The sequence below is a fragment of the Salminus brasiliensis genome, chromosome 1 (assembly GCF_030463535.1).
Source record: "Salminus brasiliensis chromosome 1, fSalBra1.hap2, whole genome shotgun sequence".
NCBI lineage: Eukaryota > Metazoa > Chordata > Actinopteri > Characiformes > Bryconidae > Salminus > Salminus brasiliensis.
The window spans coordinates 49,217,436-49,237,155 of NC_132878.1; the positions used below are offsets into that span (position 1 = coordinate 49,217,436).

The 19,720-nt window shown below is 41.1% G+C and overlaps 1 protein-coding gene across 3 annotated transcripts in view; it reads left to right on the forward strand.

Moving 5' to 3' along the window:
* The first annotated feature begins 326 nt into the window (after positions 1–326).
* Positions 327–19,720, forward strand: part of tnfrsf21 (tumor necrosis factor receptor superfamily, member 21) — a 33,561-nt gene continuing 14,167 nt past the window's right edge. For 2 of the 3 annotated variants that reach the window (XM_072695979.1, XM_072695980.1), the window contains exons 1-3: positions 327–711; positions 11,554–12,172; positions 14,226–14,759. In XM_072695979.1, coding sequence (XP_072552080.1) covers positions 685–711; positions 11,554–12,172; positions 14,226–14,759 — 1,180 coding nt within the window. In that variant the 5' untranslated portion in view covers positions 327–684. Of the gene's footprint in view, positions 712–11,553; positions 12,173–14,222; positions 14,760–19,720 lie in introns of all 3 variants that reach the window. The other variant, XM_072695978.1, reaches the window with a different exon arrangement.

Consider the following 19,720-nt stretch of genomic DNA (forward strand, 5'->3'; position numbering starts at 1 on the left):
CCCTTCACCCTCTCTGCTCCCTGGTTGCTGAAGTTGGCTGCCCACCGCTCTGGGTGTGTGTGTTCACTACCAAAGATGGGTAAAATGCAGAGGACACAAATATTAGCACTTGTACTTTAACTGTCTCACAAAAAAGGGGAGAAAGTAGCCATCTAAAAGAAAGAAAAACAATTGAAATTAAAAGAAGTAATTTTGTGAAAGTTAGCTCGTTTACCGGACGGTAAACACTGCTCAGAAGACGCTACAAAAGCAGCTTTGATTCGTGAGTCGGCTCAACCGAAGCCGCAAGGAGAGTCAGTTCAAAACAGCGATTCGTTCAGGAGCCGCTGAAGTGCAGCCCAGCAACCCGGCTTTGCTGCAGAAGACAGTGAGACGCAGGGAGCACACGGACAGAGAGCCAAGAAGACCTCAAGTCCTCAGATCCATCATCGCTATGGGAATTACACCGCCGAGCCACGACGACGAAGCGCTCGCCCCTCACTCCCCGAGCCTCACTCGCTTCACAATACAGACTATAAAAAGCTGGACGCGCTTGCAGCATTAGGAAGGAGTTGTCGGGTGCCCGCTTGATGCTCTCGCCGCAGAGATGCTCCACCTGTGGTAGAATAACCCCCGCCCGTGTGTAAGAAGCTGGACATGTTTTAAGAAGAATTCCTTTGCGTTTGAAAACGGTCTCAGAGGAAAATGACTACCATCTGCGTGTGTGTAACGGTAAGTCCGAGACAGCTTCGTGCTTGTTTTTTCCTCTCTCGGTTTTGTGGTCCACGAGCATCTCCTATGCCGGGAATAGTCTCGTTGGTTTAAAGGGACAGTGTCGTTTACGCAGCCATGGAGCCTGCTGTTGTTGTGATTGTCTCTCAGGCCGGAATAAGATGATCATATCATATCATTATCATATTTTTTCAGAGTTGACTTATCTATTAAAATGTGTTTTAACGGCAGGAATGACAGGGTGAAGTCAGCAGCGTTTAGGCCGGCCTCAGCGTTGTTGTTTTCGCCTGTGACAGTGGCTGCTGTTTTCTGCATGGGAGCGCACAAAGGCCACTGCTGTCTTTTGTTTACGTCCGGTGGGCTAATTCAGTTCACCGCGTCTTGCTAGAGTTTCTTTATGTATATTGTGAGGAAAAAAAGAAAACCCTAGATAGATTCCTTTAAGTGGCAACAAGTAATTGAACTATTTTTTAAATTTTATTACACTCTAATACACTGATTCATTCAAAGTTTATCCGAGTTAAACAAATCTAGCCGTTAAGGGAGGTTGCTTTCCCTGTTTTTAGCTTTTATACTTTTTTATTTGTCCTCAGAAAAACACTTTATAATGAAATACAAATCTAGATACAAGACTCCTAAGCCTGATATTACAGCAATGCAGCTCACAAAGTGATGGCCACCTACATACAGTCATAGGTTTGAACACCTTTGTTCATTTTCCTGCCAATTGTAGAGCGCATTTTTTTTTATTAAACATAACCTAAAAAAGTACCATAATCTCTGTAAATGCTACATTTTCTGTCTTATTTCCCCTAAAATGTTAAATTATGCAAATAAACAATTCTACATACTAAAGTCATGGGTAGACTGGGGTGCCTAAACCTTAGCCTGTGGCTGTATGCTTGTGTGAGCAGTCCTGTCAACATGCAGGTGTTGTACATAGGGCCAGATTTAACAGCTATGAATCTCTTCAAAAATAATTATAATTTTTTTTGTGATAACACTGTCTCTGAAATTATGATACACATATTATTTTATATCCTACTAACAAAAGAAAAAAAAACAACCAAACAAAAACATCACAGTGAGACAGACTGCAGCATGTTTACCAGCTTTCCAGCCTTTCCAAGAACTGTCCTCGCTGCTCTGTGAAGGCAGGTCCTCCAAGAGGACCTGTTGTCCGGTGATAAATGTGGACATGGATAGCTCCATGCAGTGAAGTTGTTTATCCACTTTGCCACCCTGACCTAAAGTTATTGTGATGTGTTGCAGCAGGTGTGTGGTTGTTTTTTTTCTGGGTCTAAATGGGAAGATTTGGATGATACATGTGTCTGGGATTATTGGAAAAGAGGCATTCAGTCCTAATAACAACTGCTTGAACATACAGTGAGGAAAATAAGTATTTGAACACCCTGCGACTTTGCAAGTTCTCCCACTTAGAAATCATGGAGGGGTCTGAAATGTTCATCTTAGGTGCATGTCCACTGTGAGAGACATAATCTAAAAAAGAAAATCCGGAAATCACAAAGTATGATGTTTTTAATCATTTATTTGTGTGTTACTGCTGCAAATAAGTATTTGAAAATCAATGTTAATATTTGGTACAGTAGCCTTTGTTTGCAATTACAGAGGTCAAACGTTTCCTGTAGTTTTTCACCAGGTTTGCACACACTGCAGCAGGGATTTTGGCCCATTCCTCCACACAGATCCTCTTCAGATCAGCCAGGTTTTCAGGCTGTCGCTGAGAAACACGGAGTTTGAGCTCCCTCCAAAGATTTTCTATAGGGTTTAGGTCTGGAGACTGGCTAGTCCACTCCAGAACCTTAATATGCTTCTTACGGAGCCACTCCATGGTTATCCTGGCTGTGTGCTTTGAGTCATTGTCATGTTGAAAGATCCAGCCACAACCCATCTTCAGTGCTCTAACTGAGGGAAGGAGGTTGTTCCCGAAAAACTTGCAATACATGGCCCTGGTCATCCTCTCCTTAATACAGTGCAGTTGTCCTGTCCCATGTGCAGGAAAACACCCCCAAAGCATGATGCTTCCACCCCCATGCTTCAGAGTAGGGATGGTGTTTTTGGGATGGTACTCATCATTCTTCGTCCTCCAAACACGGCGAGTGGAATTAAGACCAAAAAGTTCTATTTTGGTCTCATCTGACCACAGAACTATCTCCCATGATTCCTCTGGATCATTCAAATGGTCATGGGCAAACTTAAGACGGACCTGGACGTGTGCTGATTTAAGCAGGGGAACCTTCCGTGCCATGCATGACTTTAAACCATGATGTCTTAGTGTATTAACCACAGTAACCTTGGAAACAGTGGTGTCAGCTCTCTTCAGGCCATTGACCAGCTCCTCCTGTGTAGTTCTGGGCGGATTCCACACCTTTCTTAGGATCATTGATATGCCACGAGGTGAGATCTTGCATGGAGCCCCAGTCCGAGGGAGATTGACAGTCATGTTTAGCTTCTTCCATTTTCTAATAATTGCTCCAACAGTTGATCTTTTTTCACCAAGCTGCTTGACAATTGCCCCGTAGCCCTTTCCAGCCTTGTGGAGGTCTACAATTTTGTCTCTGGTGTCTTTGGACAGCTCTTTGGTCTTAGCCATGTTAGTAGTTGGAGTCTTACTGATTGTGTGGGGTGGACAGGTGTCTGTATGCAACTAGCGACCTCAAACAGGTGCTTCTAATTTAGAATTATAAGTGGAGTGGAGGTGGACTTTTTAGAGGCGGACTTACAGGTCTTTGAGGGCCAGAATTTTTGCTGATTGGCAGGTGTTCAAATACTTATTTGCAGCAGTAACACACAAATAAATTATTTAAAAATCATACATTGTGATTTCCGGATTTTTTTTTTAGATTATGTCTCTCACAGTGGACATGTACCTAAGATGAAAATTTCAGACCCCTCCATGATTTCTAAGTGGGAGAACTTGCAAAGTTGCAGGGTGTTCAAATAATTATTTTCCTCACTGTATCTAGTCATTATTCCAACATATACACAATGAATGCCGCATCAGGGATAAGATTGTGGGTGGTTTTGCCCGTGACTAGAACAAGTGCTTGGGCAGCAGGGATGCATGGAATGCTACCATGTTGCCGCTCATATACACAGTCTGTTGGGTTATTTTAAGATGATGTCAGGAATAGCAAGAAATCTTTCACTAGAAAGAACTGGCCTCAAAGTTCCTGCGTCAAATTCCTGTGGACAGTTTCACTTGTCCTTTATGTCTTAGTCAACATGTAGTCTTGCTGACATGCAGGGGAGTCCATGTATAAAGGTCATGGAAAATGAGGTTCCCGATTTTAAATTATTACCTAACATTATTTGGTCAAGAAACATGCAGCACATACTAGCGATGGAACAATACAATTGTTTCCAATTGACCAATTCTACCAATTTCCATACTGAAATTTTCAGCCTGTCCTGATGCCGACACTATATTTTTTCTTTACAAGCTGCATTGGTTGGAGTATACAGCCAATGAATGGAGTATACAGTCTTTGGTTGGAGTATACAGTCAATAGTTGAAACTGCATTGGTTGGAGTATACAGCCATTAAATGGCGTGTACAGTCTTTGGTTGGAGTATACATTCAATGGTTGAAACTGCAATGGTTCAACTGTACAGTCATTAGTTGGATTTTACAGTCTTTGGTTAGAGTATACAGTCAATAGGTGGAACTACATTGGTTAGAGTACACAGCCATTGGATGGAGTGTACAGTTGGTTGGAACTGCATTGGTACACTCATATTGTAAATTTTGCATTGTTTTCCATGTAATTTCTGTGTAATAATAAGGTATAGCGACAAGCCATACACCTATTAAACCTCTAAACTGTTAAATTACATTTAAAAGATCTGTTTTATTTGATTTATTTTAGATTAAAAAGGTGGGGCTCCCGATTTGCTGAGTCGTGGGAGCCCTTTGCGGCCTGTCATGCAGCGCTGCAGTAGCATGGTAATAGGCTCAGGAAACACAGCAGTCATCATCCTAACACACACACACACACACAGAGACTCACAGGCTGTGTCCATCTCTCGACTGAGCCTCACCCACAGGTCAGCTCTGGGAAGTGATGAGTCATTTGAGACAGCATCTAGAACCTGTTCAGTCTTTCGAGAGCAGCTGCAGAGAGGTTCTTTTGATCGACTAAAATATTGAAGTGTTTTTTTTTTATTATTCATGCCTGGTCAGAATTAATCAGTATATAATATGCCAAAGGAAACCAGCTAATGACTAATAGATGTGGATTTCTAAAATGTCACATCTTAGCAGATTTTCAGCCCTGGCTCCAGGAATGGAGCTGCAGACTAGTGGTTACGACAATAACAAACAATGGGCATGACTGGCTATGGCCAAGCAAGGGTTAATGGTATAAAAGGCTAAATGTAAACAAAGGGCAAAAGACAGGCAAGGAACCAAAATACTGGCAGTGCAGTGGTGTGTAGGGAGTAAGGTGGAGTATATTATAGTCCTTGATGATGGAAAACAAGCCACAGGTGTCAGTACTCTGCCTCTGCCTCTGCAGATACGCTGAATGTGTTACCAGCATTACTCAGCATTTCCTCAACAGCTTTTGGAAGTATTTTTACAGGCCAGTAGTTAATGAGAGTGGATGTTGAGTTGAACAGTGAAGTTACTCACATTCCTTGGTGCAGAGCATGATTCAAGCCAGGGCAAAACTCATTTGGGCTGCAAACACTGCACTCCAACACTGCATTATCCATTCTGCCAACACAGCCCTTCCTCAAGGTAGTTAGGAGACCTTGCTGAGATGCCTCAGTTCTAGGCACCTGCTGTCATGTCTGAATGTGCTAAATAAACATGTGCACACACAAACAAACAGAAAAGTGTGCAAAAAAAAAGTAGTCATCCTGCCTTTAGGAAGAGGATTGGTTGGAGGTTGTTGGTAAGGGATGGTGTTGACACTCTGACACAGACATGCTTGAAATGTAGAAGAGGTTCTAATTAAAGGGCTTCCTAGTCGTTTCGCAACCTACAAATGCTGCTGTGGCCTCCAAGAAGGTTTAACCAGCTTAATTGTTAGTTAAAACACACACAAAAATAGCACAGTGACCCATGTAGCACATTGAGTTTCACTTGACTGTAAAACCATGCAAAGAACGAAGTATGAAAAAAATGGGAAATCTTGTGCTGTGATTTGTACCGAAAATATAACTAGCTTACATTGCTGCTTATGATAGTATTTTCTATAAATTGCAAAATTTTTGATTAAAAACATACCTATAACATACCCATAATAGCCTGTGGACACTTAGTAGTCACCACTGTGGCCCACTGGGAGGCCTCGCTAAAACAGTTAAAAACCAGTGTGCGGTACCTTAAAAATGGCATATTAAGTCATGTTGTATTGTTTACCATGTAGTTAAAAATTTAAAAATACATCTTTAAAAAATCCACATCATTGATTTCCACATTCTTGATTTTACACATTTCTTCAAAAGTTTTTTGAGTTACGGTTAGTATTTCTTTAGTATCATAATGCATTATGGTATCAAAATGATATCAAATCAAAGTCAGTTTTAAGCCCAGTTTTAAAAGTGCTATTACAAACTTCTGTTAATAAAGAATAGCCCCACCAGTTTGAGTCATGCACCTTAGTGTGTAATAGGCCTTGGAGTTTTAAAGAGTTAATGTAAGAGTAAATGTAGGGAGAAGAAAAGTAAAAAGTATTAAGTGACAGAAACACTCAAGTAAATTACAGAAAATTACTTCAGGAATCAGTACAGTAACAAAGTACTTATACTTCAGAGGCAAGAGTTTTTTGTCCAGTAAGCAGCTGAAAGAAGGAACATCTAACACGAGAAATGGGAGGAATCTGCATTTAGGAAGTTAAGCTTTCGATAAAAGTCATGAAATGCAATTTGTTCCAGACCTAACCTCATCACAAGTATGCAGAGAAGCAAAGGGCATCAGGTTTGAAATCTTTCCCTTAAAACCAGAGGTAGAAAGTATCCAACACAAGAAACGGGAGGATTCCTCCCATTTCTCGTGTTGGATGTTCCTTCTTTTAGCTGCTTACTGGACAAAAAACTCTTGCTAGCCTGCTTGATGAAGCAACAGTGTGCCATTGTGGCATGAGTGTTTTTTTGGGGGGGGGGTGGGGGGTTGGCGTAGAGGAAGCGGGGCAATGTGGCATTGTCCCTCTGTCAGCAAAACTGTTCCCTTCACTGCCCCACTTCAAACCCTGTGTCTCTTTGCGCAGGCTGCTAGCTTGCTTGCATTGCTCTGTAGTGGAGCAAAGCTTGATGGGAAAGCTCAGCGACAGCAAATCGCTATTCATGTTCAGCTTTGCTTGCACCCTCAGCCTCAGCCCCCATTACTTCCCAAACAGCAACTCATGTGCCTGATCCAAAAAGCCTGGCATAGATCCAATGGCTATCGGTGATGCCAGTTATAGTGATGTTTTGGCAGTTTTTTGTGTCGTGGCCCAACACAGCAGCAGTGTCTCCTAAATGCAGTTACTGTTAAATCAGACCTGTAATTAATCTTCAAACTGGAGAACATTCTGAATGAGTTCACCAGATCTTTCCTGATCATAGTGGTGGATGTGCGACCTTCTAGCAATAATCCCAGCTATAAGCTGATCTTTGGATGTTGAAATAAATAGGCTTATTATGTCCACAACCAAAAAAGACAACTTTGACAAATTCATACATCCTAAACGTTAACATTCAGGATAAATAAACACAGGCTGATGAGTTGTTTTCATGTTGGCCTTTGGGGTTCATGGCTTTAGGTTATAATACCCAATCCTTTGCTATTTAGAGCCTGGATTTTGTAGAATAGTTTGGAGTAAAGTTTAAGGTCAGAGATCAACCCAAACATAAAATCTGAGCGTGACTTCAGACTTCCGGTTATTACAGACCGCTTAGTTATGGGAAATCAGTGAAAATGTTCACTATTACACTGTAATTGTTTACACTATTTTAACACGATTTTAGTCTTTACATTTTAATTTTACTATCACAAACAATAAAATGACAGTTGAGGCAGATCTACAGCAACACATTTATAGCTAAACTAGATATTTACTTATAATTACAACAAACCCTCATACACATAAATTTTTCTCTAATATTAAGAATTTAAACTTTAAATTTAAAAGTGTCCTTTTGTAGAGAATCATGTGATTCATTTTTACAGATAAGTTACTTATACAGATAATTTGTAGGACCTTTCTATAAATTATTTAATTGCATCAAAATACAAAAATAATTATATTAACTTTTAATAGAAGCAATAAATTCAGTCATGATGTACTTCGCTATCCAGTATGGGTGTAACAGTATAACTGTTAAAAATATAAATTCCTTGAGGAACATTTGGAGGTTCTACAATTTAAAACTGTGGAGGAACCTTATAAGGTGCTTTGAAGAATCTTCCAGAAAAGCTTTTTTTCCTTGAAGGTTCTTCAAAACACCTTAAAACTGAAGGACGTCCAAATGTTCCTCAAGGATCTTATACTTTTAGCAGTCAGAGCTTGCGGGAACACAATTGGCCTTGCTCTCTCCGGCTCGGGCATTTGCTAGCTGACTCATTAGAGCTGGTTACCTGGCGCTTTCCTCTGAGCATGTTGGTTGCCTGCTAACGTTGCATTCGCGGCAGTTTGAAAAGCAGCGGTGGCTGGTTGCACATGTGTTGGAGGGAACATGCGTCAGTCCTCACCCTCACAATGTCGGGAGCATTAGAGATTGTAATTGGCTGAAAATCTGAAATTGGGGAGGTTCAGTCCACCAGTCTTATGGCTAACCTAGGATTCCCCCAGGTAGTTCCTACAGTACAGTGTGTTAAAGAGTAAAATCTAAACACTGTTGTTGGACCACAACTGTCCACTACAATTTCATGAGTTGAAATATAATGGAAAACATCAGAATATTCAGTCATTTCGGTTGTAAACAGAACCGTGCGTGATCAAGAATAAACAAAGAAAAGAAAAAACTTCCAGGGGGGAAACCTGTGCTTGTGAAATTTAGTTCCTCATTCCGTTCCCCAGTCTTCATTCACTGGACACTGTGTCCACAGCTTACCACATATCATGTGTTTTTTTTTCTGCATGACTGAACCGTCACGTGCCTACCCTAACGGAATACGCATACTATTACGAACATACTATCTAGCATATAATGTGTAGTGCAAACTGTACTGTACTAGTACTGTACTGTGGATTTTGTAGGATATCACTGACCACTATAACAGCTATAACATAACACCCTGTTTCCCAGGATAACATCCTTGAATCTTTAGTTGCATATATATTAATTACTACTAATAATTTGAGAATACTCATAGCAGTTCTAGTACACCATGGATAAATCAACAGTACATTCCTCACTGCTGCATCATAATATTGTTTAAACTAAAAAGTACTATGTTTGAGATACAAATCTACACAGAACGTCCAAATGTTTGTAGACACCCTTTCAAATGAATGCATTCAGCTACTTTAAGGTGCACCCATTTGCTGACACAGATGTGCACATGCACACACATAGCTTGTCTATTCCCTGTAGAGAAGTACTGCCAATAGAATAGGACTCTCTGGAGCAGCGAGACAGGAAACCATATTGGCAGCATGCCTAATGTTAGGACTGGGAACTGTGTTCTCTGGAATGATGGTTGGTGCTCCTTCCAATAATTTAGGAGTTGGGGATGAGGTGGGGTGAGTTGGGGATGAGGTGGGGTGGTGATCATCGAAGATCCTGACCTCACTAATGCTCTTGTTGCTGAATGCAATCAAATCTGCACAACAATGCTTCTCCAAAATCTAGTAGAAAGCCTTCTTACAGTGGACACCTCCCACTGTAAACCTCAAAACATACAACTGAACTGTACCAAACCGGACTGAACAGCTATTTTGCACTCTGCCTATTTGCACTATGACTATTTGCACACTGTACAGATGTTCTTTTCTGTAAATATCAGCTCTTTACTTTCTGTAAATATCAGCTCTTTATTACCTTTAGTACTTTTTACTTTTTTAATTTATCCCCTACCCTATTTATTGTTTAGTGTCATTTTCCTTTAGTTTAAGGCTATGTTCTGTGTTTTTTGTTTCTTGTCATACGTGTTGCTCTCACCAAGACAAATTCCTTGTATGTGTAACATACTTGGTGAAATAAAGAGATTCTGATTCTGATTCTGATTTTGATTCTTCCCTGGACAGTAGAGACAGTTACTCCATCAAAAGCAAGATCAACTCTCTTCCCTTGATTTAGGGAAAACAAATGCTGAATAAGCAGGTCCCAATACTTTTGTCCATATAGTGTGGCTCCTACAGACAGGGACTGAACCATTACAGAATTACAAAAATGATTTTCCTTCAAGACGTTTATGTGAAGAAAGTGATGATGTAGCTTTAGGCCCTGCATTTTAGAGTGCATTGCTTTCCCCTGTCACATCACTGGGAACGACTTTGGCGAGGCAGCCAAAAAGCGTGTTGGAAAAAGCTGCCTATTCCAGCCAAAGCTCCATTTGGATGAAGGAATGAAATGTAGCCACTAACATAAAGAACTTTATGTTCAGTCAACATTAAGGAAGGAACTGATGTAAGTGCTGGGTAAGGGAAGCAGAAGACTGTTATGAATGGATTTGGCAGCTGTAGAATGCAGTAAATCTGTAATTGCTTCAAAATGGTGGTGCATTTATGGCCGTGTATTGGCTCACTGTCAGTAAAAGTCATTGTTAAGGTCATCTGCCATGGTGCAAACCGGAAATTTCTATGGTTTTTGAAGTCTTTTTCATGTTTGATACAGTATGGTTTTCTGGAGCTGAAGCATAACTACCCAGAGCTCGATGGCCCACTGATTGTTTTTGGATTTAGATATAATGATAATAATAATGATAATAAACAACCTTATAAATTGTCATTTAAGTAGCTATTAGTATTTCAGTATTTTTCTTTTTTGTTTGATAGATGCTTAAAGGGTGAAAAATTATTGAAATTTTAGTTATGCCTAGTTTATGCCTTCTAACATAATCATTGAGGTGTCCAATAGTTTTATAGAATATCACATTTTACTGTATAAAAGTTTTTTTCTCTTTTGTTCAACCCTTTGCGGCACGTTGGTCACTGCAAGAACCACTTTGTTTTCAATAACTTTTCATTTCGCATTTGTGTTCAAACAGGACACTTTTATTTTCTGAAAATATGTAACTAAAATATTAAAAAATACTGAAATATTTAGCTTAAAAAGTCGTTTTTCTCCTAAGCTGGGTCTACATGGTTGTTGGAGGAGCCTGTCCCAAACTGCTCACCAGGTGATCCAGGATGATTTTTGCATGTATGGAAGTATGCTATAATGTATGGAATTTGCTATAATAATAATAAAACTAAATAAAATGCATTTTATATGGCTAAAATGTAGTGCATTTACCTAGTGGCCACTGTGAATATATGTAAAGTAGTTGGTGGTTACGCAGAGTTACCACAGTGGATTTAAGGCAAACACACAGTAACATGGGTGATAGGCACTGTGCCTATTTTTTAACAATCAATAGTCTCTTGGGGTTTACAAAAAAGCCACCCTGATCTCAAGATGACTTGTCCTTTCTTTAATACTCAAACTGAGTATTTCATTAAAATAGTCAATGAAAGCATTTCATTGGCCGTTCATTGTCTCAGTGACCTCCACTATGATATCACAGCATTACGTCATAGTATTTTGCATCACATCTAACAATTCATCATTGTAAAATTCCAATACTAGTACAGGTTGTTCAGATCATACTAACCACTCTCTTTTATTTCTGATCTGCCGTATTATCAAAGCTTCTAATAAATGTTCTGTTATGTTGGTTTCTCCCTGTAGCTGCTGTGCGCTCTAGTCTGTGTCATCCAGGCCTCAGCACCCAACCCCCTGACCACCGAGGGGCCACTGTCGTCTCGCCACTACCTCCACATCGACCCGGCTACTGGCAGCCAACTGGTGTGCGACAAGTGCCCAGCGGGCACCTATGTGTTGTCCCACTGCACAGAGACCAGCGTGCGAGAGTGTAGCCGCTGCCCAGAGGGCACCTTTACGCGGGGCGAGAACGGTGTGCAGCAGTGCCACCGCTGCCAAAGACCTTGCCAGGCACCTTTTGTTGAGAAGACACCCTGCATGGCCACTTCGGACCGGACATGCGCATGTCCTTCTGGCAGTTTTGCTCAGGCGGGCGATTGCCGCCCCCATTCGATGTGCCCACCCGGCTGGGGCGTCCGAAAGCAGGGCAGTGACACGGAGGATGTGCGTTGCCGCCGATGCCCGCGGGGCACCTTCTCTGCTGTGGCCTCGAACACACTGAGGTGCCAGACGCACACGGACTGCCAGGCGCAACGCCTGACGCTGGTGCTCAAGGGCACTGAGGACAGGGACAGCGTGTGTGGAACGTCGCCAACAGGCCCAGCCTCAGCTTCCCCATCCACACGCACTGACTCAGCACAGAGAGGTAAGAATGGAAAAGCACTGGCAGCATAGCACATCTGCTGCTTAGTTGCTGTAGTTCAGCAGAAAGCACTGTTGGATACACTGGATCGGCTTTTAATGTTTCTTTGCATCAAACTGCTTTATTCACCACTGCCGGAAATTTTACACTGTTATAAATTTAATATAATTTAGTTAATGTGGTTTTGACACACTATGACATACTAGCATTTGTAACAAAGAATAAAAGCACAGGGGCTCCAAGTGGCTCAGCCACAACAGGGTTGTGAGTTCGAAACTCACCCACCCAGAGAGAGCATGGCCAATTGTGCTCTCTCAGGCTCCGGCTGCTGATGGCGAAGCAGCATGACCCTGGTAATAAGGATTCCCTTACAGTGCCATCAACACCCTGCACTTACAAGTACTGTGTAATTACCTCAATAGAAACTGTCCAGTGAAACTGTCTCACTTTAAGGGAACAGAATCTGAATTCACAGGATCGTCAAGCCATGGTTTCAACCCTTTCTTAAAGAAATAGGATGGTTGTACGAGTAGTATGGGGTTTACAGGAACAAAAGTATTTTTTGGCTGCCTGGAAATCTAGCTTAATGAGAAAACGTTAGTAATGTTACCTGGTAGTTATGAATTACACATCACATTAAGGGGCCCAAAATAATTATGTTTAAAAAAAATCGTTTTTAATGGTGTAGGCTCTTAAAAACAATACATTGAGATTCTATGACACCTAAATGTACTTGACTGCAGACTGTCTACAAACAATGTACAGCATTTCACAATTTAAATGTACTATTCTTGTGCTAATCAGTGTAGCACCTAAGTAGCACTGGGCAACATGGTCAGGCCCAGCTTGAATTCTTACAGCTTTGCCTCGCATAGAGTCTAAAGACATCCTGGTCTTTGAAGAACTGCTCGGATCAGATAATAGAGGAGTGGTTACAGCATTATACTCTAATTGCAGTGGACTGTAGACAAAGTGGTCTGCTGGGTGTCAGATAGGGGAGGTGACAGAATGTGTAAAGTGCAGTAGTTGAGAAGCCTTTGTTATTCTAAACTCAGGAACCCCCTGTCCCCCCCCCCCCCCCCCCATGATCTCCTTTACAGAGGCGAACAGTACATAAGGAGCATTACTTTCTGTAGTTTGTGATGGTATGGAGGGCTTTAGTTTTAGATAGAGAATCAGTATAATGTCTTGTATTTTGTACTGCATTGGGTACTGAGACACCTGCGTGTTTTGGTAAATTGAGATTTGGCTCATCTGGAGTCTATTTTCCCATATTTGAAATTCTTCTGATAGAAGCTGATTTCTGAAAAAAAAGGTAGAATTCTTTCAATGGCAGATCTTTCTTTCAATGATTTTCTTTTAATGGCAGCTGTATTATAAGGTCTGACAGTCATTTTAGAATCATCTGCAGTTACCAGCAAGTTCCTACTCATCAAATATAATTAAACAAACTTGAAGTTGCACAGGACTAATACATTGTCAATTTATACATTTTCCTGGAACCGTACTGAATTTATATAATTAAAAATATGATGTTAGTGAAACCTTTGATCGGTTGTATTTAACACATTGAAACTTTAAACTTTTTCCATTCTCTTATTCAGAGATATGTAATATTCATACAGTCGTGAAAATGTGCAGCTCTTGTTTATAACCACAGTGACGCTGGTTGAAGTTCCAGGTCTGAAGTCATACTGAGAGGTTCATAAAATAGTTACAAAGTCTCAGTGTTGAGATTGTCTTTGGTTTATGGGGAAGAAAGTCCCCATGAAACAGCTAACAGAGCAATCACTTTAGTACATGACATGTGAGATTATGTTGGCAGTGCCACACAGCTGGAGGCTGCCTGACAAAGCTCCACTTTGCCTCTAACCCCGGGTGGCAGCTTGCTGGTGCCTGGGATTAACGTTCTAGATATTCTCCCTTCTGTTTAGCTGTCTGGGTTAAGCGCATCTTTAGGAGTGCTTTTAACTCTCTTTATTCTTCTCTCCCGCCCACAATGTCCCCATTACATCTCTCTCTCTCTTTTTCTCTGATGCTGCCTTGTCTCAAGCAGTGCCTACAGCATCTACTTCAGTCTGGCCATCAACAGCCATCAAGGACTTAGCAACACAGCTTCCCAGCAGTCCACAAATGGCCTTGGGCTTTGGAGACGTTGTCACGCCCACAAGCATCTCAGATGCCAGCCAGGAAGACATGGAGGGCCCGAGTGCTCCCACACAGGATTCTTTGAGTTGGCCCGACAAGCAGCCCACATCACGCAATCCTCAGCCTGCTAATCAGCAGGCCATGGAAGCGCTTTCGGAATCTAAAGGTCAGGGGCTGGCCTACAGGCCCATTCGTAGAGGGTCACCACGGCCCAACATGCACAAGCACTTCGACATCAACGAGCATCTGCCCTGGATGATTGTGCTGCTGCTGCTGCTGGTGCTGGTCGTGATCGTGGTGTGCAGCATCAAACGAAGCTCACGGGTGCTCAAAAAGGGTCCCAGGCAGGACCCCAGCAGCATTATGGAGAAAGCCATTCACAAGAAGCCCAGCTCCCCTGCACACATCAAGGAGAAGTGGATCTACTACTCCAATGGCCAAGGTGAGAACTGATCCTAATCTACCACTGTACACCACTTGTGCACATTCTTCAGGCATTAATAGCGAATTGGCTTAGTCACCACATTATCCCAGATACAATCAACCCAACAAGACATGTTTAGTACCTGAAGTTTAGTAGCTGAAGTATCTGACATTTGCTATTTCAGTTTTGCACTGGACCTATGAGACTAATGCAGCTAGAAATGCAACGGAAATAGTTTTGTCAGAACTCATTTGACCAGTTGGAACTCAAAATCAACAGGTCAAGTAACCACAAATTCATTGTGCCTTCTATTGAATGCTCTTTTAATCCATATAACCGCATTACCCTGAATTTGAACTAGAATCTGCAAATGACATTTGCTGACTAGGGATTTATATAGAATGCTAATGACAATATGTCCTGCTAAATACTTGCCCGCGCTCACAGCCAGTGCCCTGCAATAGGCACTGTGTCTGGCACAATGGGATTTCAGTGCGGCAGACCATCTGCTGATTTGTTATCACACCAACGGACAAATCCCATTCAATTTGCCCTGGAGAGCATAACATTTTACAGTATAATCCAACAGTTACACAAGCAGGGGCAGGAAAACAATACCATGATCATAATTTTCTTACAAACTCACTAACATATACACCAATAGTTCTCAATCTTACATGCACACAGTAGCCAGACTAAGTAAATGTTCAGGGCAGCTTCTTAGACTACTTTTCTAACAGTCATTTAACAGATTAGTCCCATTTGCAACCCAGTATTGTCTGATTTAACTATATTGTGAAGCACCCCTTTTAAGTACAGTTCAGTAGTGAAATTATATATATATATATATATATATATAAATCATACAGAATTTTTAACATCTCATTCTCCTCCAACTTTTTGTCAGTCATGTTTATTCTTGTGTCATTGCGCATGTATTATTGAGGTAAGTGCAGCGATTTAGTGTGAAAGATGTACATCAAAACCTTATATGATACTAATACAAAGTTTGCACAATACAACAAAGATGTTGTCTTCACATATACCAATTTGGAAAGCTGGGGTCAGAGCGAAAGGTTGGCTGGGTTAAGGGCCTTGATCAAGGAACCAACAGTGGCAGTTTAGAGGACATGGCTATCAAACCTAAAACCCTGTGATTAATAACCCATTGCAGTAACCACCTAGCCAGCACTTCCCCCTATTTCCCAGCTCTGTCTCAAATAGGTTGAACAATGTCCAGTGGTGGACTTACTATTACTCCACTATATTTCAGTGTAAAACATTCCAGTCAAAACTGTGACCCTTATATGATCATGGCCTAGTTAGACTAAAATTGACTGCCGCTGGTGTGCATGCGAACATTCATTACCTAGTTTATCCAATCAGTCCTTTATTAAAGTAAATCAGGCAAACTGCTGGTGGAGCAGAACACATCCATACAGTGTCTGGTGCCATTATGTATTGATACAGAGAATCAGCAAACAAGCCTGTATTCTTCTAACCCACATATTAGTAATTTTCCTGACAAACAGCACATTCTGAGTACTGACTATTGCATTTATGCTCAATTGTAATAATCCCAGTGTTTATAGTGTTTTATGGGCAAAACAGACTTACTGTTTAACAGACTTACATACTAATGCTCAAATTTGCTTTTGCAGAGTATTTCACAAAGTGTATAGAAGCAGTAGCATGACAACATCCAGGGCTGCTAGGTTACCGTAGTGAGACTTCAGCACTGCAATGCCAGGCACAGACTGATGTCAGCCTGAGATATCCGTCTGTGTGTGCGCGTGTTAGTGCCCTGGATCCAACCTCGAGCAGTTTAAACCAGATTATTCCAGTTCTCTGTGGTTTTGTGAGCCGTTGGAAGTTTATCAGTGCAGCGCCAAAGGCTGGTGGGACGGGGAGGGTTGAGGGTTGTGTCACAGGAGGGTCCTTGGTGCCCACCATGTCTATTACTAAAGGACTTTAGACAATACGCACACCATCACGTGGCTTTTTCAGAATTACAGTACGTGGAAAGACAGCAGAGAACGAGGCTAGTGGTGTACACTCATTGACTGGTGGCCAGCTAGATTTCATTCAGTGAAAGCAGTAGGGAGCCAGATCTGACCATTGATTCACACAGGAAGAAAGTTATGAATTATAGTATTCTCATTTTACCTCTGTTGTTGTCAAATTGTGATTTTAATAAAAACATCAAAAAACTGTACCTGCTAACAACTTTAATACGCCAATTCTTACACAATTTCTCAGGCTTACAACTTTTTTACTGATGTTTTTCTTCCCAGAAGATTAATTAAAACTTTTTTAAACTTCAGAGAATGAGAAACTTTGTGGCATTTGCTTTCTAAAACAATCATTTAAGATGCACATACGCAGGGAAATCTTCTCAGATCATGTTAGTATGCGGGTCAAAAAGCACAGCTAGACTTTATGCAACCATTTGCTTTCCTGAACACAACACCAGCTTATTGCTTTAATTCATTCAAGGTGTTTAATTGGACAGCCCACGGGCATTTGTGTCTATTTACTAGAGTAGTTAAATGCCGGCCGTAAAGACCTGCATGGGAAACATATATAAAGTTAAAGGAGTGATCGTAGAAATAATGAATTCTTTCATTGGAGGCCAGGCAGGACCTCAAATGGCATAACAGAGCACATGTAGCTCACATCAAAGAGGAGTAAACCACCCGCGTGTGTGCGCGCCACATATTACAACCCCCTCAATAGGTGTTGTCCATAAAAGCCTGCTGCTCAGAGACAGGGTGGGCTAGGGACTTTTTATAAGGACCGATTAGGAACTTCATGGGTGAGCTTAAGTCAGGCAGCATGTGTGGCAGAGTCAGGCACGCTGTGGAAGTCAGGAAAAGCTGTAGAATTTCCCCTTTGGAGTAAGGTGGCTTATGAGTCATTCCATTCATCTGCTCTGCTGCTTTCAGTCTTTGTTGCCGTGATTCGTTTTCCAGTCACAACTATGACTGTTTTGGCAAATGATGTAAACCTGGGATGTGATCAAATTAGTAGAGGTAGTTAGATGTCAGTCATCTTGGTGTCAGGCCGTTACCACATAAAATTGTGCGTGGCATAACAGAACTTGAGTAATCACATAATCACAGTAATCAACGAGTAGCTAGCAAGCAGCGAAATTTACTATTTCTTTAGTTTAATTGATTTTGCACACATTTGTCCTCTGTGATATTTCTTTTTTGTAATTTTACAATTTAAAAACAGGGGGCGGGCAATATGCCATGATTTATCGTATCGTGATACACAATATGCTTTTCCAAGCAGATCAAGGCACTCATCAGTGCTTAAAAACACAGACCAACTTGCAATGATTTAATTACAGAGAGTATAATTAGTCTGGTTTAATTGAATGAAGTGCAATTACACACTTTTTCATTATCAACCTACCTCAGTGTTCACCAGATGCACAAACACATCTGCGTTCCTGTTTGAGTGAGGCAGAAGTTTCTTATTAGAAGAAATTCTTGAAAAGTGCAGGACAAGGAAAAAGTTACAACCCTACTGAGCTACACATTTAATTCTCGGTACGTGACTGCATCCACCTGCACTTAGCATCTCTGCTGTGTGATGCGCAGCAGAGAACACATTACAGTCTTTAGAGTTTTTTTAACTGGACAGAGGTGCTGTTGTTTCTCCAGAGAGGAGAGAGTCCGATATGTGCCTTTCGCTGACGTATGGTTGCTTGTGAAGTAACAAAAGACAGTAACATTAAAATAAGCAAAAATTAAGATAATTACTGTTTAAAATTAATAAGAATTTGTTGTCCTCAAACAGATTGACCTCTGGGTCCTAGATGTTCACTGTAGAGGGTGTAACTTATTTACACTTAGAAAATCAACAAAACATGTCATTTGAGCAGAGGTGCCAAAACGTTTACATACCTTACTTTTACGTTAACTGTATGCTTTCTTGGATGCCTGGATCGAGATTGGATTAGCTATCTCTCAACAATATGGGTTTTGTGAGATGTACAAATGTAGGTTTGTATACTGCAGTTAAAAATAGCTTATTCTAAACCAAGGAAGAAGTATCAGATGGTTATCAGTATTAGCTTGTATCGTGCTCATGATTTCATGGGAATTGGTTTGGCAGAAAAAGAAGTGATATAGTGCAATCTTTAGAGGTAGTACATGTTCCCAGTGTTTTTCATATGGTGAACATGGACAATTCCTGTACGGATGGTGAGATTCTCATGGGAAAAGAAATGATGGTTATGTTTCCAAGGTGCGAGTCGGAATGATGACGCAGCGGTTCTCCCTCAGGGTTAGGTGACACAGGATAAGGTGACACAGCTATTGGTTTTTCACTACAGTGCTGTTTTGTTGTTATGAGACATTCTTTTGAAAACCACTGCAGAAACCCTATTAAGCACGCAGAGGGGAAGTCCCAGCTCTCTTTGAGGGTTCCTTTGTTTCGCAGCCAAGCCAGACCTGTTGCAGCTGGTTTGCTGCCTCGTTTGAATTCTCAAATGAAAATGTTATGGCTCTGCATCTTGTTGGCTAGCCAGCATGGTTGAGTTCCCCTCCCCCAATACAGTCTGTCTTTATACAGATAGTCTGCTTCGTAACGAGTATCTGTAAACCACACCTTCTGAATGTTCAAAGGTGAGAATACGATATTTTTCTTAATGCACAGTATCATTTAAGCACTGGAAATGAAACAACAACACTTTTGGTTCGATATATGAACTGAAACCTTGAGATTTGTTGACAGTGATACTGATTGAAAAAAAGCAACGTTATATAGCATTTTTTTACCTTAAAATAACACATGCAAAATCATTTTGATGCTCCACTGACTTGTAATAGGTGGGATAATTTTGGAGAAGCAGACAGAAAAATGCTTGTGAGAACCGGGTAACTTTGTGTCATCCGAATCACCCTGTTCCTTCACTTTCAGGGGCATTTCTGCATCTCTCAGCTTGTGCAAAAATGCATGTTCTTCTT